Source organism: Alligator mississippiensis, chromosome 12 (genome assembly GCF_030867095.1).
Source record: "Alligator mississippiensis isolate rAllMis1 chromosome 12, rAllMis1, whole genome shotgun sequence".
In the NCBI taxonomy this organism is placed as follows: domain Eukaryota; kingdom Metazoa; phylum Chordata; order Crocodylia; family Alligatoridae; genus Alligator; species Alligator mississippiensis.
The window spans coordinates 48916652-48938356 of record NC_081835.1 but is presented as its reverse complement, the minus strand read 5'-3'; the positions used below and the strand labels follow the sequence as shown (position 1 = coordinate 48938356).

The window sequence follows — 21705 nt, the reverse complement described above, 5'->3', positions numbered from 1 at the left end:
TTTGCAGATGGGATTGTATGGGGGAGAAGATGCAAGAATCAGTTGGGTGAATCCTGCTGACATTCAGTCTGAGAGTGGGAGCAGTGTGAATACTGCTGGGGGTGTTCATGTTGCCTCCCAGATTTGGGGTCCTTACAATGGCTGATGAGCCATCCATTCTCTGGTCTGAGATGGGGCAGTGCTGCTGGGTCAATGCTCATTTCCTTAGGGAAAAGGATTGCTGTGGCTGCCTAACAGAAATGTAGAAAGCTCCTTTTCCCTGTTGTGGGTGGATGTGCTTTGTGCTGGTGGCATGTTAGGGGGGACTCCAGCATCTCCCCCAGGTCATGCCCCAGCTCTAAGTGACATGCTGCATCAGAATCGTGCCTGGTACCAGCTTTGGTGTGCCCTACACTTTCCCAAGGGGGGCATTTCTCAGTAATGCTGCCCCTCCATTGCAGCTATTTTCTGTCAAGTCCGAGGGTCTGGTAGAGTCCCATCCAGTGCAGCTGCTGAGAGGCAGTGCTTAGTATGTTGTTGGTCACCTCCTCTGCACCCCACGGGTGAAGGGGCTACACCAGGGCCTGCCCTAGCACATGAGGCAGTGCTGATCCTGGCTGCATCAGTCTGAATGGCTTTTGGGGCCAGGCTCACCTGCCATCTCACAGCTGTAAACTGCCCAGGGCTGCTGGTACATAGTATCATGGTGGTGATGGAGCAGAACAATCCTTTGATAGTCTCTTGCTGAGTTCAGGGGTGAATTTGGTCTGGGGGGTTGCTATTCAAATGCTACATGCCTTCACCTTTGTGTTTAAGGCTTTCTCCTGTGAGATGCAGCACATGTGACTGTAGAGTGGAAGCAAAGTCATGTGTTCCCTTTCTGGCCCTTGGTCAAGAGCCCAAGAACAACTGAGGTGCCTCCACCTCCACCTGCCTCCAGTTTAGTACAGAGGGATTGGTTGCTGGGATGAGAAGGGAGCAGGTCCTCTTGGGACTCTTCATCCTTTGGCTTTTTTGCCAAGAGTCAGTGAGAGGGCTAGTCCCACCAATTGTGACTGAGGGGGCCTTTGTGATGTTGGAGTTGACTGACACCAATAGCAGCTGTTAATCCCCCGTCCAGGGGGATGGCTCGAGGTGGCTACTGATGTGGGCTAGCTTTAGGCCACCAACTTAGAGCTCAGGCAGCCTGCTGCGCTAGCTAGTCCTCTCCTTTCGGTTTCTTCAAACCAGTGTGCTAGGAGAGCATTTATGCAGTAAATAATTCAGTTACAGTTGGCTATTAGCTCAATACTGCTGGGAAGGAAGCGTGAGGAGGAGTCCCTGCCTTCTGGGGTGATCTGCTCCTGTTCATACACTGGAGGAGACAGCGAGACGCCTATCTCAGCACTGGGAATGGTGTGTTATATTTTAATAGTCGTGAAAGAAGTGCTTACAGGAATAGCTCAGTCTGTCTCTTGCTCCTCAACACTGATTTGGAAAACCAGGTTTTCCTGCTCAGGTGATCTGTAAATACAGAAGGATATCGTTTGTAGCCAAAGCAATCTAGGCTAGCCTCAACACACTTGTCTGGTTATTCAAGCCCATATATACAAAGCAAGTATCTACATAGCACTGGGGGATTGGGGACTGTAGGAGGTGAACCATATCAAATCTTAAACTTAGAAGGAAATTCATTAACCCCAAGATTGATTGGCTGAAGTGTACTTTGCTGTAAAAGTTAATATAAACTGCAGGAGAATTTCAGTCCCTGGGGGATTAGATCACCACAATGGGAACACGAACCAACCTTGCTCTTGCTCCTGGGAACATGTGGGGGAGAGAGGACTTTGTTCATGCATCCCTCCCCCTCAGTAGTTGTTCCCCTTCCAGCAGAGGAACATGAGCAAGGACTGCTGACTGCCTCTGCCATCCTGCCTGGGTCAAAAGCTCATGGAAAGTAAATCAAGAAGTGATTGCAAAGTTTCAGTGCTGAATACTTTAATAATGTTTTCCTTTCCTTCTCCTGCATCCCCTTATGGAGGTCTGTGTTAACGAGTAACCCTCCTGGCTGGGGCCTGTGAAAGAGATGCCATGCTAGGGAGATCAAGGAGTGAAGTAATGAGTACTCTGATTAGATGTCTCTACTTGGACTGGGCAGTCAGTACTAAAGTTCGGGTGGATGAGAGCTGTGTGGGCTGCTCTCCTTAATACCTTTGCTAGGCTTCTCCTGTTTTCCTTCTGTCAGGAGAAACCAGGTTTTGGTGGAAGGGCATGGAATATTTCCAGGGAACAGATGCAAGGGCTAATAGCATGGAGCTTGTTTGTTGCCTTATTGCCTCTGCTTGGATTATAGGTTAATGATTACCCCTAGGTGCCCAGTTAGCTCTGCTTATTTAAAAATTAGCAGTATTCAGGACCTGGGGAGTGCTGAGGCTGTCTGTCTCCAGTCAAGTGTGCTTGGAAGATACTTGGGCCATTGCAGTACTGGACATGATACATCCCAGATTCAGGTACCTTTGCCAGCATCTCGTGCTGCTCAGCCTGATGGGCCCAATCCTGCCAGAATGTCTGAAAAGGGCTGCTCATTCTGGGTACCTTAGCTTTTGGGTACTGAACAGGAGATCCCTTTGAACAGATTGTCCAGGCTGCTGTGCACTGAGTGGAGGGTGCTCAGGGTCTATGGGGTTTGATTTTGGTTTCCTAGGAGTTCCTCAGCAACTCATTCTTAAACTGTTATTTCTTTTTCTCTCTTTTTTTTTGGCTGAGCTGAGGGCACAGCTAGGAAAAGCCCAATCTAGTTGTGACCCCCTTGTTCAAAAACTGCTGGGCAAGCTGTTTTAAAGAGACAGTGCCCTTTTGTGACTGTCTCATTGTTCCTTTCTTTCTCTCCTTAAAAAAAAGTTTTGCAATAAAAAAAAAAAATTGAGCGAGGAAGTTCTGTCTGAGAATGGGATGTTTCCAGGATACTGATGGCGGCATGTGAAGCAAATATTGTATTCTCTTTGGGTGTAAATTGTACTGACTGGGGGGAGCCACTGGCTCGCCAGAGGAAAAGAGAAATAACACAGGTTTGATGGGGTTGGTTGTAGCAGTGCCCTGGAAATGTTGCAAAGTCCGTTGGAGTGTGCGGTAGTTTGTCTCGCTAAGTGCTTTGCCTTTGCTCGATGCATTCCAGTGCCCAGAGGTTGTGGGAAGCGGGTCTCATGCAGAGTGACTACACAGCCCCCGCTTCCTTGACATAACTTCATGGCTCTGGATTGTGTTGGACAGTTTTATTTTTCTTGTATTGGAAAAAAATCAGTTTTGAGGGGACTGAAATTATTCATGAATTTGTTCCATCCAGGAAATAAAAGGGAGGGGACTTGGGAAAGTCTAACTGTCTTTTCAATACTGTATGTTGTCATTTTGGATTAGTGCTTTTGTTTAGGGGTTGAGATTATTCTTTTTAAGGGCTAAATAAGCCCCATGTGAAATAAAACATGTCATTTCAGGTCTGATGAAAGTCGTTTTGGATCAAATGAGATATTTCAGGTGGAGCCAAATGGAACGGAAAATGCCACCATTTGCAGAGCTTTGCATCTCCCCCATTTCCAGAGCTGGTACAGCACATTGCTTTATGTTGTTTGCTTGTCCACCAGTGATAGCTGATGCTGAACCAGCGGGGTTTCTTGAGATGTGAACAAGGACTGGTTCTGATGATGGCAGGTGTGAACGTAGCAGTGTTTCAGGCATAGGAGGCAGAGCATGCGGTGGGGTAGGGGGACCTCAGCTGTAGATCTGGCTCTTGATTCTGGATGTGATAGGAAGAGCAAAGAGAATGTGGCGTCTGGAAAGGTGTCTCATTCATATTTCTGGACACTAAAGTTCTTAGTTCACAGTACTAGTACTGTACAGAGGAAATGTCTATCCCTGGCCACAGACATTACGCTTTTACCAATATAAGTGATCAGAAACCGGTCTATACCCATAGCAGAACAGAAATTCGACACACAAAACTGGTCTGTTCCTGTAACAGAAGGTATGTTTGGCTCACCTAGACTGGTTTAAAAATGGTAGAAACCAATCTAAGATTTGCCCCCCACGCCACCCCAAAGGGCGAATGTGTGTTCTGTTCACTACTGACCTATATATATACCGTGCAGCTTACAGAAAACCATGCAACTTTAGGTTGAGTCTGCCTCAGCCTTTTTGAATATCTGTGCCTAGAGTGTCTCATGGAAATCAGTGGCAGAACTCTTGTTAAATAATTAGGGGCAGGATTTCAGGACCAGGCTTTGATGTCTCTGGTAAGAATCTCATGAGGTTGGAACTCAGCTTGGACCCCCCAACTGATTTCATAAAGCTTGAGGAGCAGAGGTGCTGTCTGGTGCTTCCTAGTAAAATCCCAAAATGGAGAATGTGGATTTTTTGGGTAATTTTCTTGTAACCAAAAATATATGACACAGTTTACCTCCTCCTCCTGTTGTTGTCTACCAGGTCGGAAGCAATGAATTGCTTTCCTTGGATGAGGGATGGGAAGGAGTAACATGGGCAATAGCCATTCCTGAGATGGTGTGAGTGAGCTGTCGAGACTTGTTTAGGAGCTGCATCTGGACACTAACTATTAATGAGTTGGAAAGAAAGAAAAAAACATGTCAATGCAGTGCAACTGCAACCCAAGGCACAGGACTAGCATGTGAACATACGTGTTACATGAACTCTGTTGTCAGGGCAGGGGAAAAGGAGATGAATCCTGGGTATTATGCGATAGATAGAGAGCCCAAGCATGTGGGTAGAGGTTTGCTTTTTCTGTTCCAGCCAATGAGCCCTACACCCTTGGTTTCACTTACCTAATAAATGCTGTCTTGTTTTGAAGGTCAGTCTGTGTTGTTGTACACACCTGGTTGCACTGATGATGACAGAGGTATGATCTATGGCAGTTTCAACTCATTATAGCCAATAGGTTGATCTGGTGGTCACTGAGGTAAGATTTTAATCATCTTTTAGGGTTGTTTTGCTTTCCAAAGAAGCAAGGCCATTGACAGGTCCTAACCTAATTTGGATCAAAAGGGTAAGCTATATAGTAAGAAACAGGTGGTTGAAGGAAACAGTCTGAGAGTAGTGCAGGTGCTGGGCTCATCCATGCAACAAACAGAGGTCTAAGGGATGCCCACAGCAAGACTGCAGAGGTTGAGGCATGCCCTGCTCTGAAAATCTGTTGTTTATAACTTAGACAAACTTTAACTTTCTGGGCTAAAGCATTCTGCATTTGTGGACTGCCTTGGGCTGAAGGGTTTTGGAAGGTTTCCCCAAAGAGCTGGGGTTTAAACAGCTCTGAGGAGCAGGTCAGCATAGAGCAGGGTGTTTTGGTTATGTACAGCGCTCTTTTCCCCGCAGTTACATAAGCAGGTGGTGTGCTTCAAGTGTTTGCAAGAGGCTGTTGGGATTTGGGAAGGGCGTGTTCTGAGGTCTGAGAGGCGCCATGTGCTGCCCCTGAGACAGCCCACCCAGGCTGACTGAGCTACAAGTTGCAGAAGAAGGGCTGCTTCACAGTAACTGTGGCTCTGGTCATGCCTTGTCCATGGGGATCCCACTCCAGGTGCACCCATCACAGTCCAGGATTTCACTGTGCTCAGCACTGAATGGAACAAGGAGATGGTGCTAACGAACTTACCACTTAAGTCCAAAAAGACAGCATACAGATATGAGCAAACAGGAGGGAGCACATGCCAACAAAGAGATGCAAATGGTTATGTGATAGGCAGCTCCTTCCTGTTGTATTTGCCGGACATGAGTGGGTGAGCTGGAGATGAAAGGTGCCATGCTGGGAACAGGGGCCCTGTGCATGTGAAACAGAGTGCAGTTATTGAATTCCCTCCTTCACTGGTCTACAGTATTCCTCCTCACATCTCGGGCTTCTGGTGGCTGGTCCCAGGTTTCTGGTATTTTCCACACGCAGTCTGAGTGTGCAAAAGACCCTCAGGGTTTGCAGGGATCCTTCTACTCAGCAGAGCCAAGATGTGGACTTCACCTTTGCCAGTGCTGCAGCGCCATCTATGAAGCACATCCTGCCGCAGCACCCCAGTTCCCTGCTCTGACACACCTGGCTGTGGAGGCCTGAGCCCTTTGATTCAAGCACACTTTTGTTGCTGGCTGTGGAAAATGTTAAATGCTGACCCTGCAGGCTGAGTGACCCAGCAGATCTCCTGATCCAATGCCCCTTATGTGATTTGTATAGCACCCTTCCCAACAAAGGCTCAGGGTGGCTTATACTAAGAGAACAGAGTAACTTGTAGAACAGGAGATGGGCAAGAGAACAAAACAGCGAAAAGGGGAACTAGAATATCAGTATCAGAGACCCACTAAGCAATAACTCAGCCTAGCTTTGTTTGCTAAAAGCCTGCCCAAATAGCAAGATCTTACAGTGCTTCTCAAAGTTGCTCAGGCTCAGGCATGCCTCGAGAGGGGGGAAGTGCCAGAGCTCAGGAGCCACAGCTGAGAATAACCAGCCATAGGTTTTTGCCAAGTCGACTTGGTATACTCATGGTGCTTCCAGGAAGTTGCTCTTGACTGATCTTGAGTATCACAACATGCTGCAAGGGAGAAGGCAGTAGGTACGTAGGGGAAAGACCATTTAGGGCCTTATAGGTTAAAACCAACACGTTGAATTGCACCCAGAAAGCTATTGGGAGCCAGTGCAGATGCTGGAAGGTTGGAGTTGTGTGCTCCTGGCAACCAATCTGGGTCATCCTGCATCAGCTGCAGCTTCCAGACCGTTTTCTAGGGCATGGATGACAGTGTCCAGATCTGAATCTGAAAGAAAGGGTCACAGCCTTCTCACCAGATGGAGTTGGTGAGAAGAGGCTCCTAGCTGCTGCTGCCACCTGAAGATCCAGGAGCACCCGAAGGCTGCAAACCTGAGTGGTGGTAGACTGAACCCCATCAGTGATAGGTGTCCCAGTCCCCCTCAAGTCCTGTGGTCTGCCCCCCACCATCACCTCTGTCTTGTCTGGATCTAGAAAGGACTGAGGCTGTGGGGCCAGGGTCAGAAAAAGAGGAGAGGTGGAGCTGGGTGTCATTAGCATACTGATGGCACCTCACTCGAAATCTCCCCATCATCTCACCGAGTGGCCTCATACACATTGAATAGGATGGGTGACCAGACAGAGCCTTGAGGGACTGTTCAGGAATGATCCTGAGGGGATGACATGCACTCGCTCATCATCACCCTCTGAGATCTCCCTGCTTGTCCTGTGGAAGTTTCTTTCAGACTCAGCCTGCGTGTTGTTACTCTGGCTCAGGGGCGGGCAATTATTTTGGGCAGAGAGCCGCTTACTGAGTTTTGGCAAGCCATCGAGGGCCGCATGACTGGCAGCCAGGGGCAGATAAAAAATTTAGAAAATTTAGATTTAGGGGCCCTGCAGGCCAGAAAGAATGGCCTGGTGGGCCGCATCTGGCCTGTGGGCCGCATTTTGCCCACCCCTGCTCTAGCTGCTGCACGTGGCCTGAAACCTCTTGCCTGAATTGTCCTTGGGTGGAGCTGCTAACAGCAGGTTGTCACCCAAGCAAGCTTCTGGATTAACCTGCCTGTGGCCCAACTGCACGCAAGGCCAACCTTCTCCAAGCAAGTGGGCATTTTTGCAGTCGGAGCTGCTTGGCAGCTATGTAACAGCGAAGATGAGAGGTTCTACTTAAAAAGCTGATCGTGTTTCTTTAAAAGCAAGAAGAACCCAGGTGTCCTCCTGTGGTCTGTTTCTGCCCATGGAAACTAGTTAGCATTGATTGTTTACTTGCTGCATTTTAATTACTGCCTGCTCTCCAGAGGCGGCTGGCTTTCTAAATAAACAAGCAGCAATTAAAGAATAAATAATGCCTTTGTCAGGGTCTCCCTCCCCACTCCACCCAGAGCTCCTGTCTCTAAGCTGGAGACAGCAGGAGGACATCCAGATTAATTGCCGCGGCGCCCAAGACAGAGCGGGCAATGTTCATTTTTTGGTGCGATGCCATGGACGCCAGAGCAGTTGCTCTGACCCCGGGGTGTGGCCAGCCGCTTCTCTCCTGCCAGCTCTTGCTTGTTCGGTGCCCGGTTGGGGCGGCTGGCTCCAGATTCTCAGGGTGATGTGGTTATTTGTCATGGGAGGGAGGGAGGGAGGGCAGCAGCTTAGCCTGGCTGGGGAATGGAGCAGAGTCGCTCTCCACCAGCAGGAAAGTGACTCTCCAACAGTGCAGGGGTCCTGGGCCGTATGCTTGGCTGAGTCTTGCCTCGCTGTTCCTGGGGCTGTCCATCTCCTGCTGTTTTGCACCAGCCTGGGGTTTTCTGCCCTTCCTGTGAGGGGATGGTATGCACAGTGTCTCCCCCCAGCTCAGAGGATTGGGGCCAGTTTTAGTATTGGATGCTTCCTTTCTTAGCACCGACCACAGCACTGAATGCTCCTCAGGGCACTCATGGGCTATAAATAACTGGCAGCAATTAAAATAACCGAAGGTCTTTGCTGGATGCTTTTCCATGCTCCTCCCCACAGGCCCATGCAGCTTCCCAAGTTGAAGGCTGAGCACAGCGGGAGGGCGTCCAGACCAAACAGAGCCCAGCTCTTTGTTCGGAGGCCTTGGGAGAATAATGTGTCAGTGCCTTTATTTGTCTCCTTTTCCCCGCTCCCACAGGGGCCGTGATTTAAAGCTGCAGCACAATAGCTGTCCGTTCGGGCTCTATAAATGAGATGACCAGGGGGTGTCCTCCTTTCCCTTGGTTGGTCACTTGGCATCTCCTCTGCTCTTTTTCCTGAAATGCAAGCAAGCATTTTGAGCAGAAAACCCATTTCTAGGGTTAACCTGTGTAAATGCAGCCAGGGTTCGGCTGAGAGAGAGCCCAACCCTGTTCTAGTAAAAGCAGCCAGCGGCCTGAGGTATGGGCTGCTGTAGTAAATGGCAGATGTCCCTTCCTGGCTGCTGCCATGGAGCGTTGCTCAGTTGCGAACCCCCTGGTCAGAGAGGGCAGTGGGATGGGGGTGGGTTTGGACCAGTTGGTAACCTTGGGTGCCAGCGGGTCCTGGCTGGGTTGCTGGGCACTTGCCTTTGAATATCTGTCCTGGCCCTGTCCCTCTCGGCATTACCCCCTCGGTTCTCTGGGATTTATTGAGCTATTAATGCTTTCTATTTCCAAAGTCCTCTATGAACAAGGCTGGCAACGGGGTCCAGCCCTGTGAGCTAGCTGATATTTCTACATCCATTTGAGAGGTGGATCTCTGGCAGCACAGTGCTAAGTGACCTGCCCACCATTCCTGAGATACTGGGTGAGTGCTGTTTGCAAACATGTCCTCAGATCACCCTCTAGTTTTACACCCCTCAGTATTTGCAACCACTTGGATCTGCTATGTCTAACTGGTAGAAGTAGAGAGAGGTAGTTAGCCATGTTAGTCTGAAGCCAGTCAGAAGGCAGGGTAGATATACACTTTCATAGACTAGTTAAATAAGATATATATAGAGCATAAGCTTTTGTGAACCTCATCAGATTGCGTGTGACTGATATGAGCCTGTCTTTGCTGGGGTGAATGGCAGGAGAGGCAGCTGTCTCCAGCACTGTGCAGACATCCCTGAGCTGCCTTCAAGCTAACTGACTCCATGAAGAATAACAGACCCTGCTGCATTGTTTTCCAGAAACTGCTTGCCCCAAGGAGGGCTTCTTTTCCTAGGACTGTGCCAGTATGTGAGATGGGGACATCTGTGTTGTGACGGTACCTCTGAGAGCATGTGCAGATCTGTGTTGCCCAGAAACAGATTGGGAGGAAAACCTTTTTGCCAAGCGTGCCACAATTTAGTCTTATCCTGTCCCCTCGTGCCACTCTGATCCCCTTCCCCTGGCTGCTCTGCTGCTCTGCTTTCTGTTCCTTGCCCTATGCACCACTGTGGTCCCTGTCCTCTGCCTGTGCCACACCCAGAGGCTGCCCGTGCCACTTCTGGCATGTATGGCGCAGTTTGGCCACCCCTGACAGGGCATTAAATATCAGGGAAATCCTGGAAACAAAATCTTGCTTACAACTAAACTGAATGTGTTGGGATGTGTTTTGAATGGATCTTGTTTACCCACATAGCGAGCAGAGAGTGACCAGCTCTCTTGTGGAAACTGCTCAGTACAAGAGCTTTTCATTTCAAGTAGTATCCTTTTGTTGTTGGTTTTGTTCTGTGGTGGAATAACTTTGTGCAAAGGGATCCCGACTGTTGCTCTCCTTTTCTCTTGCAATTGGTTCACTGGTTTCAGTCATTGAAGGTTAAATTGCACAAATAAGAAGCACGTACTGACTGAGTTTCATAGATGTCCTTGTCACTGTGTCACAAAGCGTTGTGATGGGCTAAGCCAGGAGTTTTTCCATCTGATGACATTTTAGGATATTGTTCTAAATGTAGTTGTTACTCCAGGCTAATGCAATGTGGAACACAGCAGAGTAACTGTCTAGAGATGAGAAAAGAAAGCCCAAAATAGACACCCTTGTGACTCCTGGAACAAGTGTAAGCTGGGGGCTTTGTAGCTTAACTTCTCAGCTACTTCTCTCCCGTACAGGCTAATGGTGGGGTGAAGAAGTGTATGATCTTCTGCAGGATTTGGGGTTAGGATATATTCATGTAGTATCTTTGTCGCTGGGTCACTGTCAAGTTTGTGTGTGCACACACATCTGTATGTGTTTGGGGTGGGAGAAAGGGGACATTTAGAAAAGGTCCATTAAGGTTTGATTTCTTCTCTAGTAGTGCAGTTTCCTTTCTCGGTAGCTTCTAACCTGCCCAGGTGCTGTGTTATACTTCTGGCCAGCAGGTGGGGACAGGAAAGCAGGTCATATGGAGTTAAACCTGGGCACCAAGGGCACTTTTACGTGGCAATTAGAGCATCTCTGAGAGCCACTTGAAAGTTCTGCGGCATCGCCTGTATTAGCATCCCCACGCTTAAAAATGGTAGCAGGAGCTCTTGAACTAAAACGTGTTCAACAAGCTGTAGTTCAAGTGCCCCCACTGCCATTTTTAATTGAGGGCATGCTGATATGCGAGACACAGGAGGTTGCTGGTGCACAGTTACTGCCACACTCCAGCAGACTCAATTAATGAATCTGCTCTGACGTGCTGGAATTCCAGCATGTCGGAGCAGCCTCCACACTCATGCATAGCTGCCCCAAGATCTTACTCCCTTGTACAAAGCCCATGCTTCTCCACAGACCTATTGAAAGCAAGCAGGGCAGTCAGTCAACTTGCTTGAAGTCTGCAGTGCTGCTTTTACTGACCATGCTAATGGTGGTTGGAGATTAAACAATTCTAACCAGCTACTACAAAACAGAACGGCCTTTGAAACTCTTTCTGGCGAGTTATAAAGGATAAATGCCTTTATCCAGCATGGTATTCCAATGTATCGTCTCTAGCTCTCTTGAAGGGGCCTTCTCCAGAGCATTGCTTGTGTGCCAGGCAAGGCTACACTTGGTCCTGCATGCTCTGTGTGACAGACTGACACTGGTAATGGTTGCAGTTTTAAGGTGGGCCTTTCGGAAGTGCTCAGTGTTGGCCCGTCTCTGTGTTTTCAAAGGACAGGTCTGAATGGTCCTGCTTTGTGCAGAGGGTTGGGCTAGATAACCTCCTGAGGTCCCTTCCAACCCTAATTTTCTATGATTCTCTGAATGAATGTGGGGTCCTAGTGAAACTCCCCTTCCTAATGTGGATGGTAAAGCTTTCTGCTCTGGTGTCCAGATTGGAACCAGGCTGGGTTTATGTTGCAGCTGTGCTTAATTTACCATGGCAGGTACAGGGCGTTTCCTGACCAGCGATAAAAGTGCTTGCACCTAGTTTAAGTCCATGGACAGCTCAGAGGTTGGCTTGTTGCTGTGATTAACAGAGTGCTGCCCTCTGGACTGCAGGCCAGGTTTTGTGGGGAGCTGATCTTCCCAACCCCTCAGCTGATGGCCGCAGGACAACAGCATTTCCTGGAAACTCCCACACCCAGGTGCTTTTGGGGAGGGGGGCTCAGCTCAGTCCCCAGAGAGTATGAGGGGCTCTGGCAGGCATCTGACAAAGGAGCATTGTGGGGAAGCTGGAGCTGCTCATCCCGAATGTGCACCAGTTCCACTTCTGTGCCAGGGGCTGAATGAGGCCATTCTCAGCCATGCTGTGTTTTCTCCAGCAGGGATGGATCTGGGTCTCTGCAGTGTGGAGCCAGAGCATGAATTGTCCCCTCGTGTCGCCGTTTCTACTGTCCGATCCTCACTGAGGAAGCAGAGGGGGCAGCATGTGATGAGACGGAGGAAGATCAGCCATGCGAGAGTGAAAGGAAAAGGTAGGTGGGGCAGATGTGCAAGCCAGGAGGTGAACTTCGGTGGCTTAGGGCAAGGCACTGCAGGCCATGCCTGGGGCTCCCTGCACAGGCACAGAGAAGTGTGGAGTACTGCTTGGCTGTGGGGGGTTTGGTATCTCTCTCCAGAGAGGGTCACAGCTGATACTTCTGCAACAATTGGATGTGTGTCCTGTGGAATACACAGGATCCAAGTAATTAAGCCTAGTAGTCCTGGCATTGCCCCTGTGCATCTCGTGCTTGCTAAGGTGGCTGTCTAGAGCTCCTATTAAACTAAACCAATACAGTCCACATCCCACTCGCTAGGCCTACATGTGAGGTTCAGAGGTTACCACAGGGTGGCTCCAATCTCTCTAAGTTGCCAAAAAACTAATTCGGTTTGTTGTGTTGAAACAGTGGTCTGTTTGGATGCTTACACGCAGCTGAATCCCTGTTTGCCCGCTAGAGGGAGCTTTTGCCTTTCATTTGCTTGAAAGCGCTTGGAGGCATTGGCTTGTGGCCCAAGCCATGAGCGGCGAGTCATCTTGCTCCCAGCCGGCTCTTGCCAGGGGCGGTATTTTGTTGGGACCACAGCCTTCTTGAAACATGAGGGGGCTGGTGAGAAGTTCATGCACACGTAGCATAGTGCTATTTTGCACCTTGCACCCTGCCTACGCTTCAGTTGTGACATCCTATCACATGAGAAGAGCTGTGAAGCAATGTGAGAAACCACGAAGTCCTGGGGCAGCGGCAGAGGAGGGCTGGGTACAGGGGCCTGTGGGCTGAGCAGGTCCAGTGTGCAGTGTTGCGTGGGTCGGTGGGGAGCTGCTGTGGTTAATGTGATGTGAAGAGGGGCTGGTGGGCTCGGGGGCCCTGGTGGCATTTTGCTCAGAGCTGCCTCTAGTGGGTTATGGAATAGAGAAGATCCCACACAACTTACTGATTCATTTGATGCACTGGCTGGGAAAATTTTTAGCTACTTGCACGATTTCACAATGATTGCACACAATTCATACAACACAATTTTATTTTAAAATTCTTTGCTACACATATAACACTGCTTAGCTTTAAGAAATACCACAAACATTAAGAACACAGTAACTACATATATCAGAAACAATGCTCCAAATGCACTTCCTTAAAACAATTACAGTTACAAATAAAGTTAAATTTGAATCAATACTATTATTTTTCATAATATACTTACAATCCTAGAATTCTGAGAAACCAAACACCTAAATATGGTTTCATTCCTCAGTAGTACAATTTAATGGGTTGGCCTCAGTAGTATGGTTCAATGGGCTCACCTCAGCAATATGATTCAATGGGCTGGCCTCAATACTGATACGACTAAGTCCCCTTCCTTCAGTCCCTTTCGGGCGCTCCGCGGCTTCAGCGTGAACGAAGATTCGTGTTCACGGAGAGGGTGGTTCAGGTGATCAGTCTGATCCGGCCTACACTTGCGATTCTTCCTTCGTTGTTCTGCAAGTGAGGTTACCTCCAAATTGGGACAGTAGGTTACAGTTTTTATTGAGTGGGTTGCCGTCTTGAGCTCCTCCTACCCAAACCTGTCACTACTCCCAAATTTGGGCTCGGATCTTCCTTAACAGATTTCTGCTGGGTTCAGTTTCTTTGGGGAATTTCCACACCACTGCAGTGACCTTTTTTCCCAATCTTTTCAAAGGCTCCTAGGGTTTGATTTCTCGGAATGTGGGATGTTTGCTTAAGGGTCATTTTTATGTTAACTTTGTTAAAGGCCTCTAAAGATAAAATTCAAGAGTTAAGACTTTGAGCAAAGCCCGAACCTTCCGCAAGTAGGCCAGAACAATGGCCTAGATAAGAAGATAAATCTTGTCTTTTTCTAAACTGGCTAGTGGGCAACTATTACAAACACTCAAACTATTACATTCAATATGACAAGAGCTGGGTGGGCGTTCCTTTTATGGGGTATGCCTATGCAGTGCTCAGTGGCCTGGATGAGGAGCATCTGCAGCATTGGTACTTGCCTTGCCTTGGGTTGTCTGTGATGGTGCCCAGGCTGCCTGCTCACCCAGAAAAGTGCCGGTTCCTACTCCCCACCTTCCTAACAGGTTTAGATTACAAAGGTGGCTAATGTGATTTTAGAGGAAAGGAAAATGGGACCGTGCTAGCTACATCTAGCCTCAGGGACAACAGTACCGGTGAAGGGGTGGCAGTTTTGCCACAATCTCTAGTGGCCAGCACATGCCCATGGTCCTTGGAGGTTCACACACAGGTCCCAGCACACACTAAAGCTTGGGGTGCTGCATCCTCACTGCTGGTGCTGCCTCTCCCGCCTAGGTGAAGCTGCCACAAGTGCACTGTCACAGGACAGTCGCACTAATGCAGACATGCTCTTAGACTCAGGACTCTGCTCTCACTCTGCAGCAGCCTCTGACAGGGTCCTCAGGTGCCCCCTTGCAAACCCTGCCCTGAACACCACTGACACCAAGGGCCAAAGGATCTGAAGGCAGGACTTGAGTGTTGGGGTCAGCTCTGGAAGGAACACCAGACCTTCCCTTGCTGATGGCTGCAGCTCTGGTCCTAAGTCCCCTCTCCTGGCTGATGGCTGTAGTGATGCCCCCAGGCCCCTTCTACCTGGTATATAGCTACAGTGGTGCTCCCAAGTTTCTGAGTAGATGATGTGGTGGCACTTCCTCCCTACGGAGGAACTAATATTCTCTCAGGACCTGACTGCAGAGACCTGGGGAACTAGTTAGGGTGACTTTGGTTGGTTTTACATTAGCGCTTTAAGGTCTCTGTCAGCAGAGGTCACCTGGGCAGGGTTCCTGCCAGGATGGTCATGGGTGAGATCTGGAGTCTGTCATTGGTGCATAGGTCCAAATTTCTGCTGCTGTAAAGTTGCCAACAGGCTCTCTGCCCTATGGAGAGCAACTCTTGGAGCCTTGGCCTGTGCAGCTCCAGCTGCGAGACTAGAAAGGATTGTGCAGCGTCACACTTGCCTCCTATCAATTTGTGCTTTGAATTCTCTGAAAGGGAAAGGACTTGCATTTCCCCAGCTGGAAAGGTGAGTGACATTCGTCTTGGGTGAGAGCTTATGATGTACACAGTGTCCATCCTTATCTTAGGAGAGTTGACTGTTAGCTGTTGACACCCCAGCCTGATCTAGTTCACCCGCTAACAGCATTCACACATTAACAATGACTGAGTGGTGTTTGCACTTGAGAGGAAGTGGCTCGCTGAACGGGGAGCAAACGCTAGTCTCCTTGGTGGGCTGCGTTAGTCATCTTGTGGTTGTGCTGTTCCTCCTGCTTCAGAAGAGCAATGTTCTCTGTCAGGTGTCACCCAGAGCTGGAAGACAAGCCCTTCTCGGGTCAAATGTAAGGCATGTATGACTGTAGAGGCATCATTAGCATTTTTGGCACTCAGTGTACTGGTGGGGGGTGCTGTGCCCACCGTGCAAACTCTGCAACTGCCATGGTGTGTGCTCCTGGGGGGGCGGGATCATTCTGGCACTCCCTCTAAATTGGTTCCCAGGGCTAATGCACCATTCACCCACCCCTAGTTCTGCTACTTCAAGACTGAACAGCTCCTTAGAACAGGAGGTGAAATCACCAGGTCAGTTGGGACCTCCACTGGGGAGTCAGGTTGGCACAGTGAAACGGACATCCTTTGGCTGGTAAATGGGAGAGCTGGCACTGCTTGCAACAGCAAGGCCTGCCATGGTAACCTTGTGAGCTGGGCATATTGGATGCTGAATGGAGGCGGCTGGGCGTGCTTGCAAAGGGAGTTCTTGGTTTGTTTTCTGATTTAACTGGTACCAAGGCTCTCAAGAAGAGCCCAGAAGAGATGCACAACTTACTACCCACAAAGGGAGGGCATCAGTTGGCAGATGGGGCAAGCAGGACTGATCGGCATCCTGTGGTCTGCTCTCCTTGCCTTGCTCCTTTGGCATCATTTATACCAGGGCATGAAACTACCAGATCCAAAGGGATGTTTTTACTCTCAGTCTCCTGTCTCTGACATGGGCATAAGTAAGCTTGGGTACAGGCTGAGGTCTTGATCCCCTTGGGACCAATTAGCCAAGGAAGAAGAGAGGCCTTCCCTGTCTGGGCAGCTCCCCTGAACCTGGCTTCACTAGCAACAACACACAGGGCCAAGATCTGCCTGAATAGGAATCATGCTGCAGCTTTTGAAATGATGCCAGAGTTATGAACCGCAATGGTATTTGGTGTTTCTTGCACCACAGCTCCTGGAGTTGGGGAACTACACTGCACTCCCAGTGTCCATCTGAGAGCAGTACATTTCTGGCCCTCTTGATGCAAAGAAAATCTGGAAAATGTGACACCCTCTGAAAGGCTCCAGCAAAAGGAGTTGAATAAATTATCCCCAAACAGATATGGTGCTGAGTCTTCTCATCTAATGTTGACACGTGGAGTGTCTGCATTAGGCATCATTGCTGTGCTGTGAGAAGGGCTCCGTCTGTGCAGTGCATGAGCTGCTGTTGCTTGAGTCAAAATATTAAATCTGCTGCTTTGGAAACAGCAGCAGACTTGAGCCTTTCTATGCTGTCTAACCATTAGGGCTAGGGACAGAAATTACACGCAAACTGGTATAAGTGATCAGAAGCTGGTTCAAATCTGCAACACAACAGAAGTTCGGTGCACGTAAATCACTTTCAAAATGGCTGAAACCAGTATAAGATAAACCTGGATGGATGTGCTATCAGACTTAACTGATTTAGGTTAAATTGGTTTATTCAGCTTCTGTCCCAGATCCCCTCCACGTTCAAACTGACTCTCAGTCCCTGAGCATCCCAGGATGCTTTGCACCGCCCCAGCAAAACTCCCCTTGGAGGGTGGGTGGGCTAGCCTTGGCCCAAGCTGTCTGCTTCAGCTGAGCAAGGAGGTGTGCTCTAGTGCCCCCCAGCTTCTGGCCTGGGCCACTGCAGACACATGGCTGCATTTCTGGAATCAAAAGTGAATGTCTGTTCACTTCCTTTTTGGTTCAGTCTGTGCAGCTTAGACTAACCTGCAAAGACTGAATTGATTCAGCCTTGGGCTTTTTGACTATCTGTACTTAGCCTTGAAGGAATAAGGAGCCAGGCTGGGGTAATTTGAGTCACACTGGAACCAGTGCAATATTAGTGTGTTCTGGACACAAGGTCTAACCCTCCTTCTCTGACCAGACTCAGGGGACATGTTGTGTGGTTAGCGCACCAGAGTTTGAACCAGCTGTTTCTGGGTGTTACTGCATGTAGGGCACTGCCTTGTGATAACAGGGAAATCACCTCTAGTGCAGACCAGGCCACCACATTGAAATAAAAAGAGCAGCTTAGGGTTTAAAAAAGCCTATTTCTTTGCATTTTCTCCTCCGGGCCTGGTTTATGGCAGGAAGTTGTTTGAGCTGTTGCTGGTAAAACTGGTATCAATGGGCCCTGCAATTGTAGTTGAACTGCATAGCCTGGAAGCTGACAGAAAAGAAACCATCAGCTGTGGGCTAACCTGTAAAGAATGAGCAGAGACATCCCTAGGGGTGTGCGGGGCCCGGGGCGTAATTAGACTGTGCGGGGCCCCGAGGGAGGAGGCAGTGGTGAGTGGCTGAAGCAGGTAGCACTTGGCAGTGGCAGCATGTGGCGGCCACAGCAGGGCCTGTATGGCGCTGTGCGTGGGACCCCCCAAAGCATGGGGCTCAGGGCGGTCGCCCCAATTTGCCCCCCCCTCCCCCAGGGACAGTCCCGGGAATGAGTGAGAAGAGGCAGCAGGCTTGCTGCTCCATAGCAGAGGGTGCTGGCTGTGCTTGCAGGCACTAGGCTTTGTAACAAGGAAATACTGTGCATCACAGTTCATACTGCAGCTGGCTAGCTTTCCTTCAGTCCCTTTCCCTCCACGAGGTTGAAGGCAATGTATGCTGCCATCCCCGTAACTCTTTGCCAACTGGTTAATGGCAGAATTGCAGGCTGGATCCAAATAGCTGAGGATCCTTTTGAGCCCTTGCCCAGGATTTCCGGATTACTTTCCTGAGTGCCCTTAAGGCAATACTGCCCCACTCACCAGCTTAGGGTGAACATGGAGCAAGAAAAACTTCAGGGGAAAAGAAAACCGGCCTCAAGTTTGGAAGAACATAGCACTGGCCTGTCTATGTGAATGGTCCATAATCCTGGTATTTTAACTATTGACTGTTAGCTATGTTCCTCGCCCACCAATGTGGCCATCCAAACATCTCTTTACTACATGTTTTTTCCTGTTCCAGCCACTAATTCCCACTTGCAGTTTGGTGTTGGAGAGTAGCGCAGTCCTAGACTGCCAAGGGCACCAGGGCAGGCTCGGGTCCAGCCCCTTGCACCCAGACATGATAGTTTTAGATTTGTGTGGTGGCTTGGTGGCAGGGGCCTCCCTAAAACTCACTCAGCTGTTGTCTTCTGTGGGTTCAGTTATCAACCTGCCACATGTTAGATCCTGTCTTGTTGGCTCCTATTGCATTTTCCATCTTTACAATCCCAGCAACAAGGGATCTTCGGAGAAAAAAAGAAAAAAAAACGGCACTACAAAGAGAACTTTTGAGCAGCATCCTGGATGCTGCAGTGTTGAGTGATTGCACAGAACCACTTTTTCTCATCAGGGATGACCTTTTCTCCTCTCAATGCCATCAGCTGGCCAATTTGCAGTCTGTATCTTTGGAGGGCAGAATTCTGGGTAGAAAGTGAAGCTCTCTGCAGGTCATTTCTCGGGCTCAGACCCTCGTGGGGCATGTTCCCTTCTGGAGTTCTGGGTAAATGATGCAGATGGCCAGCTGGATGCCCAGCTCTTCCCTTTGCTCATCAACAGATGGGAGCAGGCAGTCTTTTTCCTTTGAAGCTTCAGGCTACAGGGTTTGGGGGCCTTAATTTTAAAGGTATGTGTAGGCATCAAATTCACACTGAAATCAATCCCTTTAACTCATTCTCATTGAAAGCATTGCATTTATTTGTTTTAACTTTAAAAACCAGCCACATGCCAATAAGGGAGAAATCCTGGATGGATAATAGCACAAGTGTTTTGGATGTAGTGACTTCTTGACAAATCAGTCTCCTGTAGTAAACCAGCAGTGGGTGTATGTTGCAGGCCAGTTTGACACTCATGTATACAGATTGGCTGTTTTATATCAGGGGTGTCACACACACAGTCCACAGGCTGGATCCGGCCCATTGAGCCCTGCCATCTGACCCTGGTGCTGTCCCTGGGTCTGAGCTGACCCACATGGGGCATGATGCATGCATGATGCAGGGTAGGGCCTGGGACTGTGCCACAAGGATCCTAGAGTGGCTGTAATGGGCACCACAATCTCATCGCTCACGCAGGTTCCTAACCTGTATACAGGACCTCCACCTGACACAGGAGGTGCATGGTCCCACTAGGGGGAATGCCATACTGGATCTGGTATTGGCAACAGGAGATGACATGATAGGGGACCTCCAGATCGGTAGCCATTTGGGAGACAGTGATCACCTTATAATAGAATTCAACATAAGACGTCGAGTGGGTAAGGTAACTAGTAGGGTGAAAGTGCTAGACTTTAGGAAAGCTGATCTCAATGAACTCAGGCGATTAGTCAAGGACGCACTGCAGAGTAGGAGTTTTGATGGGATGGGAGCCCAAGAAGGGTGGCTGTGCCTAAAGGAAACGATCCTTCGGGCACAAAGCAAGACGATTCCCGAGCGAGGCAAAAAAGGGAAAGGGGCCAGGAGGCTTCCATGGCCTACCAGAGAAATCCAGGGCAGCCTAAGGGCCAAAAGGGGAGCACATAAAAAGTGGAAACAGGGTGAGATCACAAAAGATGAATATACCTCCTCTGCTCGTGCTTGTAGGGAGGCAGTTAGGCGGGCCAAAGCTACCATGGAGCTGAGGATGGCAACCCAAGTAAAAGACAACAAGAAATTGTTTTTTAGATATATTGGGAATAAAAGGAAGGCCCAGGGAGGAATAGGACCACTGCTAAATGGGCAGGAACAATTGGTGACAGATAGGGGGGACAAGGCTGAACTCCTCAACGAGTTCTTTGCCTCAGTGTTCCTAAGTGAGGGGCACGACAAGTCTCTCACTGGGGTTGTAGAGAGGCAGCAGCAAGGCGCCAGACTTCCATGCGTAGACCCTGAGATGGTGCAGAGTCACTTGGAAGAACTGGATGCCTTTAAATCGGCAGGCCCGGATGGGCTTCATCCGAGGGTGCTGAAGGCACTGGCCGACATCATTGCAGAGCCACTGGCAGGAATATTTGAATGCTCGTGGCGCACGGGCCAAGTCCCAGAGGACTGGAAAAGGGCTAACGTGGTCCCCATTTTCAAAAAGGGGAGGAAGGAGGACCCGGGCAACTATAGGCCAGTCAGTCTCACCTCCATCCTTGGTAAAGTCTTTGAAAAAATTATCAAGGCTCACATTTGTGAGAGCCCGGCAGGGCAAATTATGCTGAGGGGAAACCAGCACGGGTTTGTGGCGGGCAGATCGTGCCTGACCAACCTAGTCTCTTTCTATGACCAGGTTACGAAACACCTGGACACAGGAGGAGGGGTGGATGTCGTATACTTAGACTTCAGGAAGGCCTTTGATACGGTATCCCACCCCATACTGGTGAACAAGTTAAGAGTCTGTGATGTGGATGACTGCACAGTCCGGTGGGTGGCGAATTGGCTAGAGGGTCACACCCAAAGAGTCGTGGTAGATGGGTCGGTCTCGACCTGGAAGGGTGTGGGCAGTGGGGTCCCGCAGGGCTCGGTCCTTGGACCGATACTCTTTAATGTCTTCATCAGCGACTTGGACGAGGGAGTCAAATGTACTCTGTCCAAGTTTGCAGATGACACAAAGCTATGGGGAGAAGTGGACACGCCGGAGGGCAGGGAACAGCTGCAGGCAGACTTGGATAGGTTGGACAAGTGGGCAGAAAACAACAGGATGCAGTTCAACAAGGAGAAATGCAAAGTGCTGCACCTAGGGAGGAAAAATGTCCAGCACACCTACAGCCTAGGGAATGACCTGCTGGGTGGCACAGAGGTGGAAAGGGATCTTGGAGTCCTAGTGGACTCCAAGATGAACATGAGCCGGCAGTGTGACGAAGCCATCAGAAAAGCCAATGGCACTTTATCGTGCATCAGCAGATGCATGACGAATAGGTCCAGGGAGGTGATACTTCCCCTCTATCGGGTGCTGGTCAGACCGCAGTTGGAGTACTGCGTGCAATTCTGGGCCCCACACTTCAAGAAGGATGCGGATAACCTGGAGAGGGTCCAGAGAAGGGCAACTCGTATGGTCAAGGGCCTGCAGACCAAGCCCTACGAGGAGAGACTAGAGAAACTGGACCTTTTCAGCCTCCGCAAGAGAAGGTTGAGAGGTGACCTTGTGGCTGCCTATAAGTTCATCACGGGGGCACAGAAGGGAATTGGTGAGGATTTATTCACCAAGGCGCCCCCGGGGGTTACAAGAAACAATGGCCACAAGGTAGCAGAGAGCAGATTTAGA

The 21705-nt window shown here is 49.5% G+C and overlaps 1 protein-coding gene across 4 annotated transcripts in view; it reads left to right on the top strand.

The window, feature by feature from the left end:
- Positions 1-21705, top strand: part of RGS3 (regulator of G protein signaling 3) — a 177320-nt gene that overhangs the window by 505 nt on the left and 155110 nt on the right. For 2 of the 4 annotated variants that reach the window (XM_059715452.1, XM_014602686.3), the window contains exons 1-2: positions 2364-2468; positions 12092-12241. In XM_059715452.1, the coding sequence (XP_059571435.1) occupies positions 12094-12241 (148 nt within the window). In that variant the 5' untranslated portion in view covers positions 2364-2468; positions 12092-12093. Of the gene's footprint in view, positions 1-2363; positions 2469-12088; positions 12242-21705 lie in introns of those variants that run through there. The other 2 variants (XM_019475793.2, XM_019475792.1) reach the window with 2 other exon arrangements.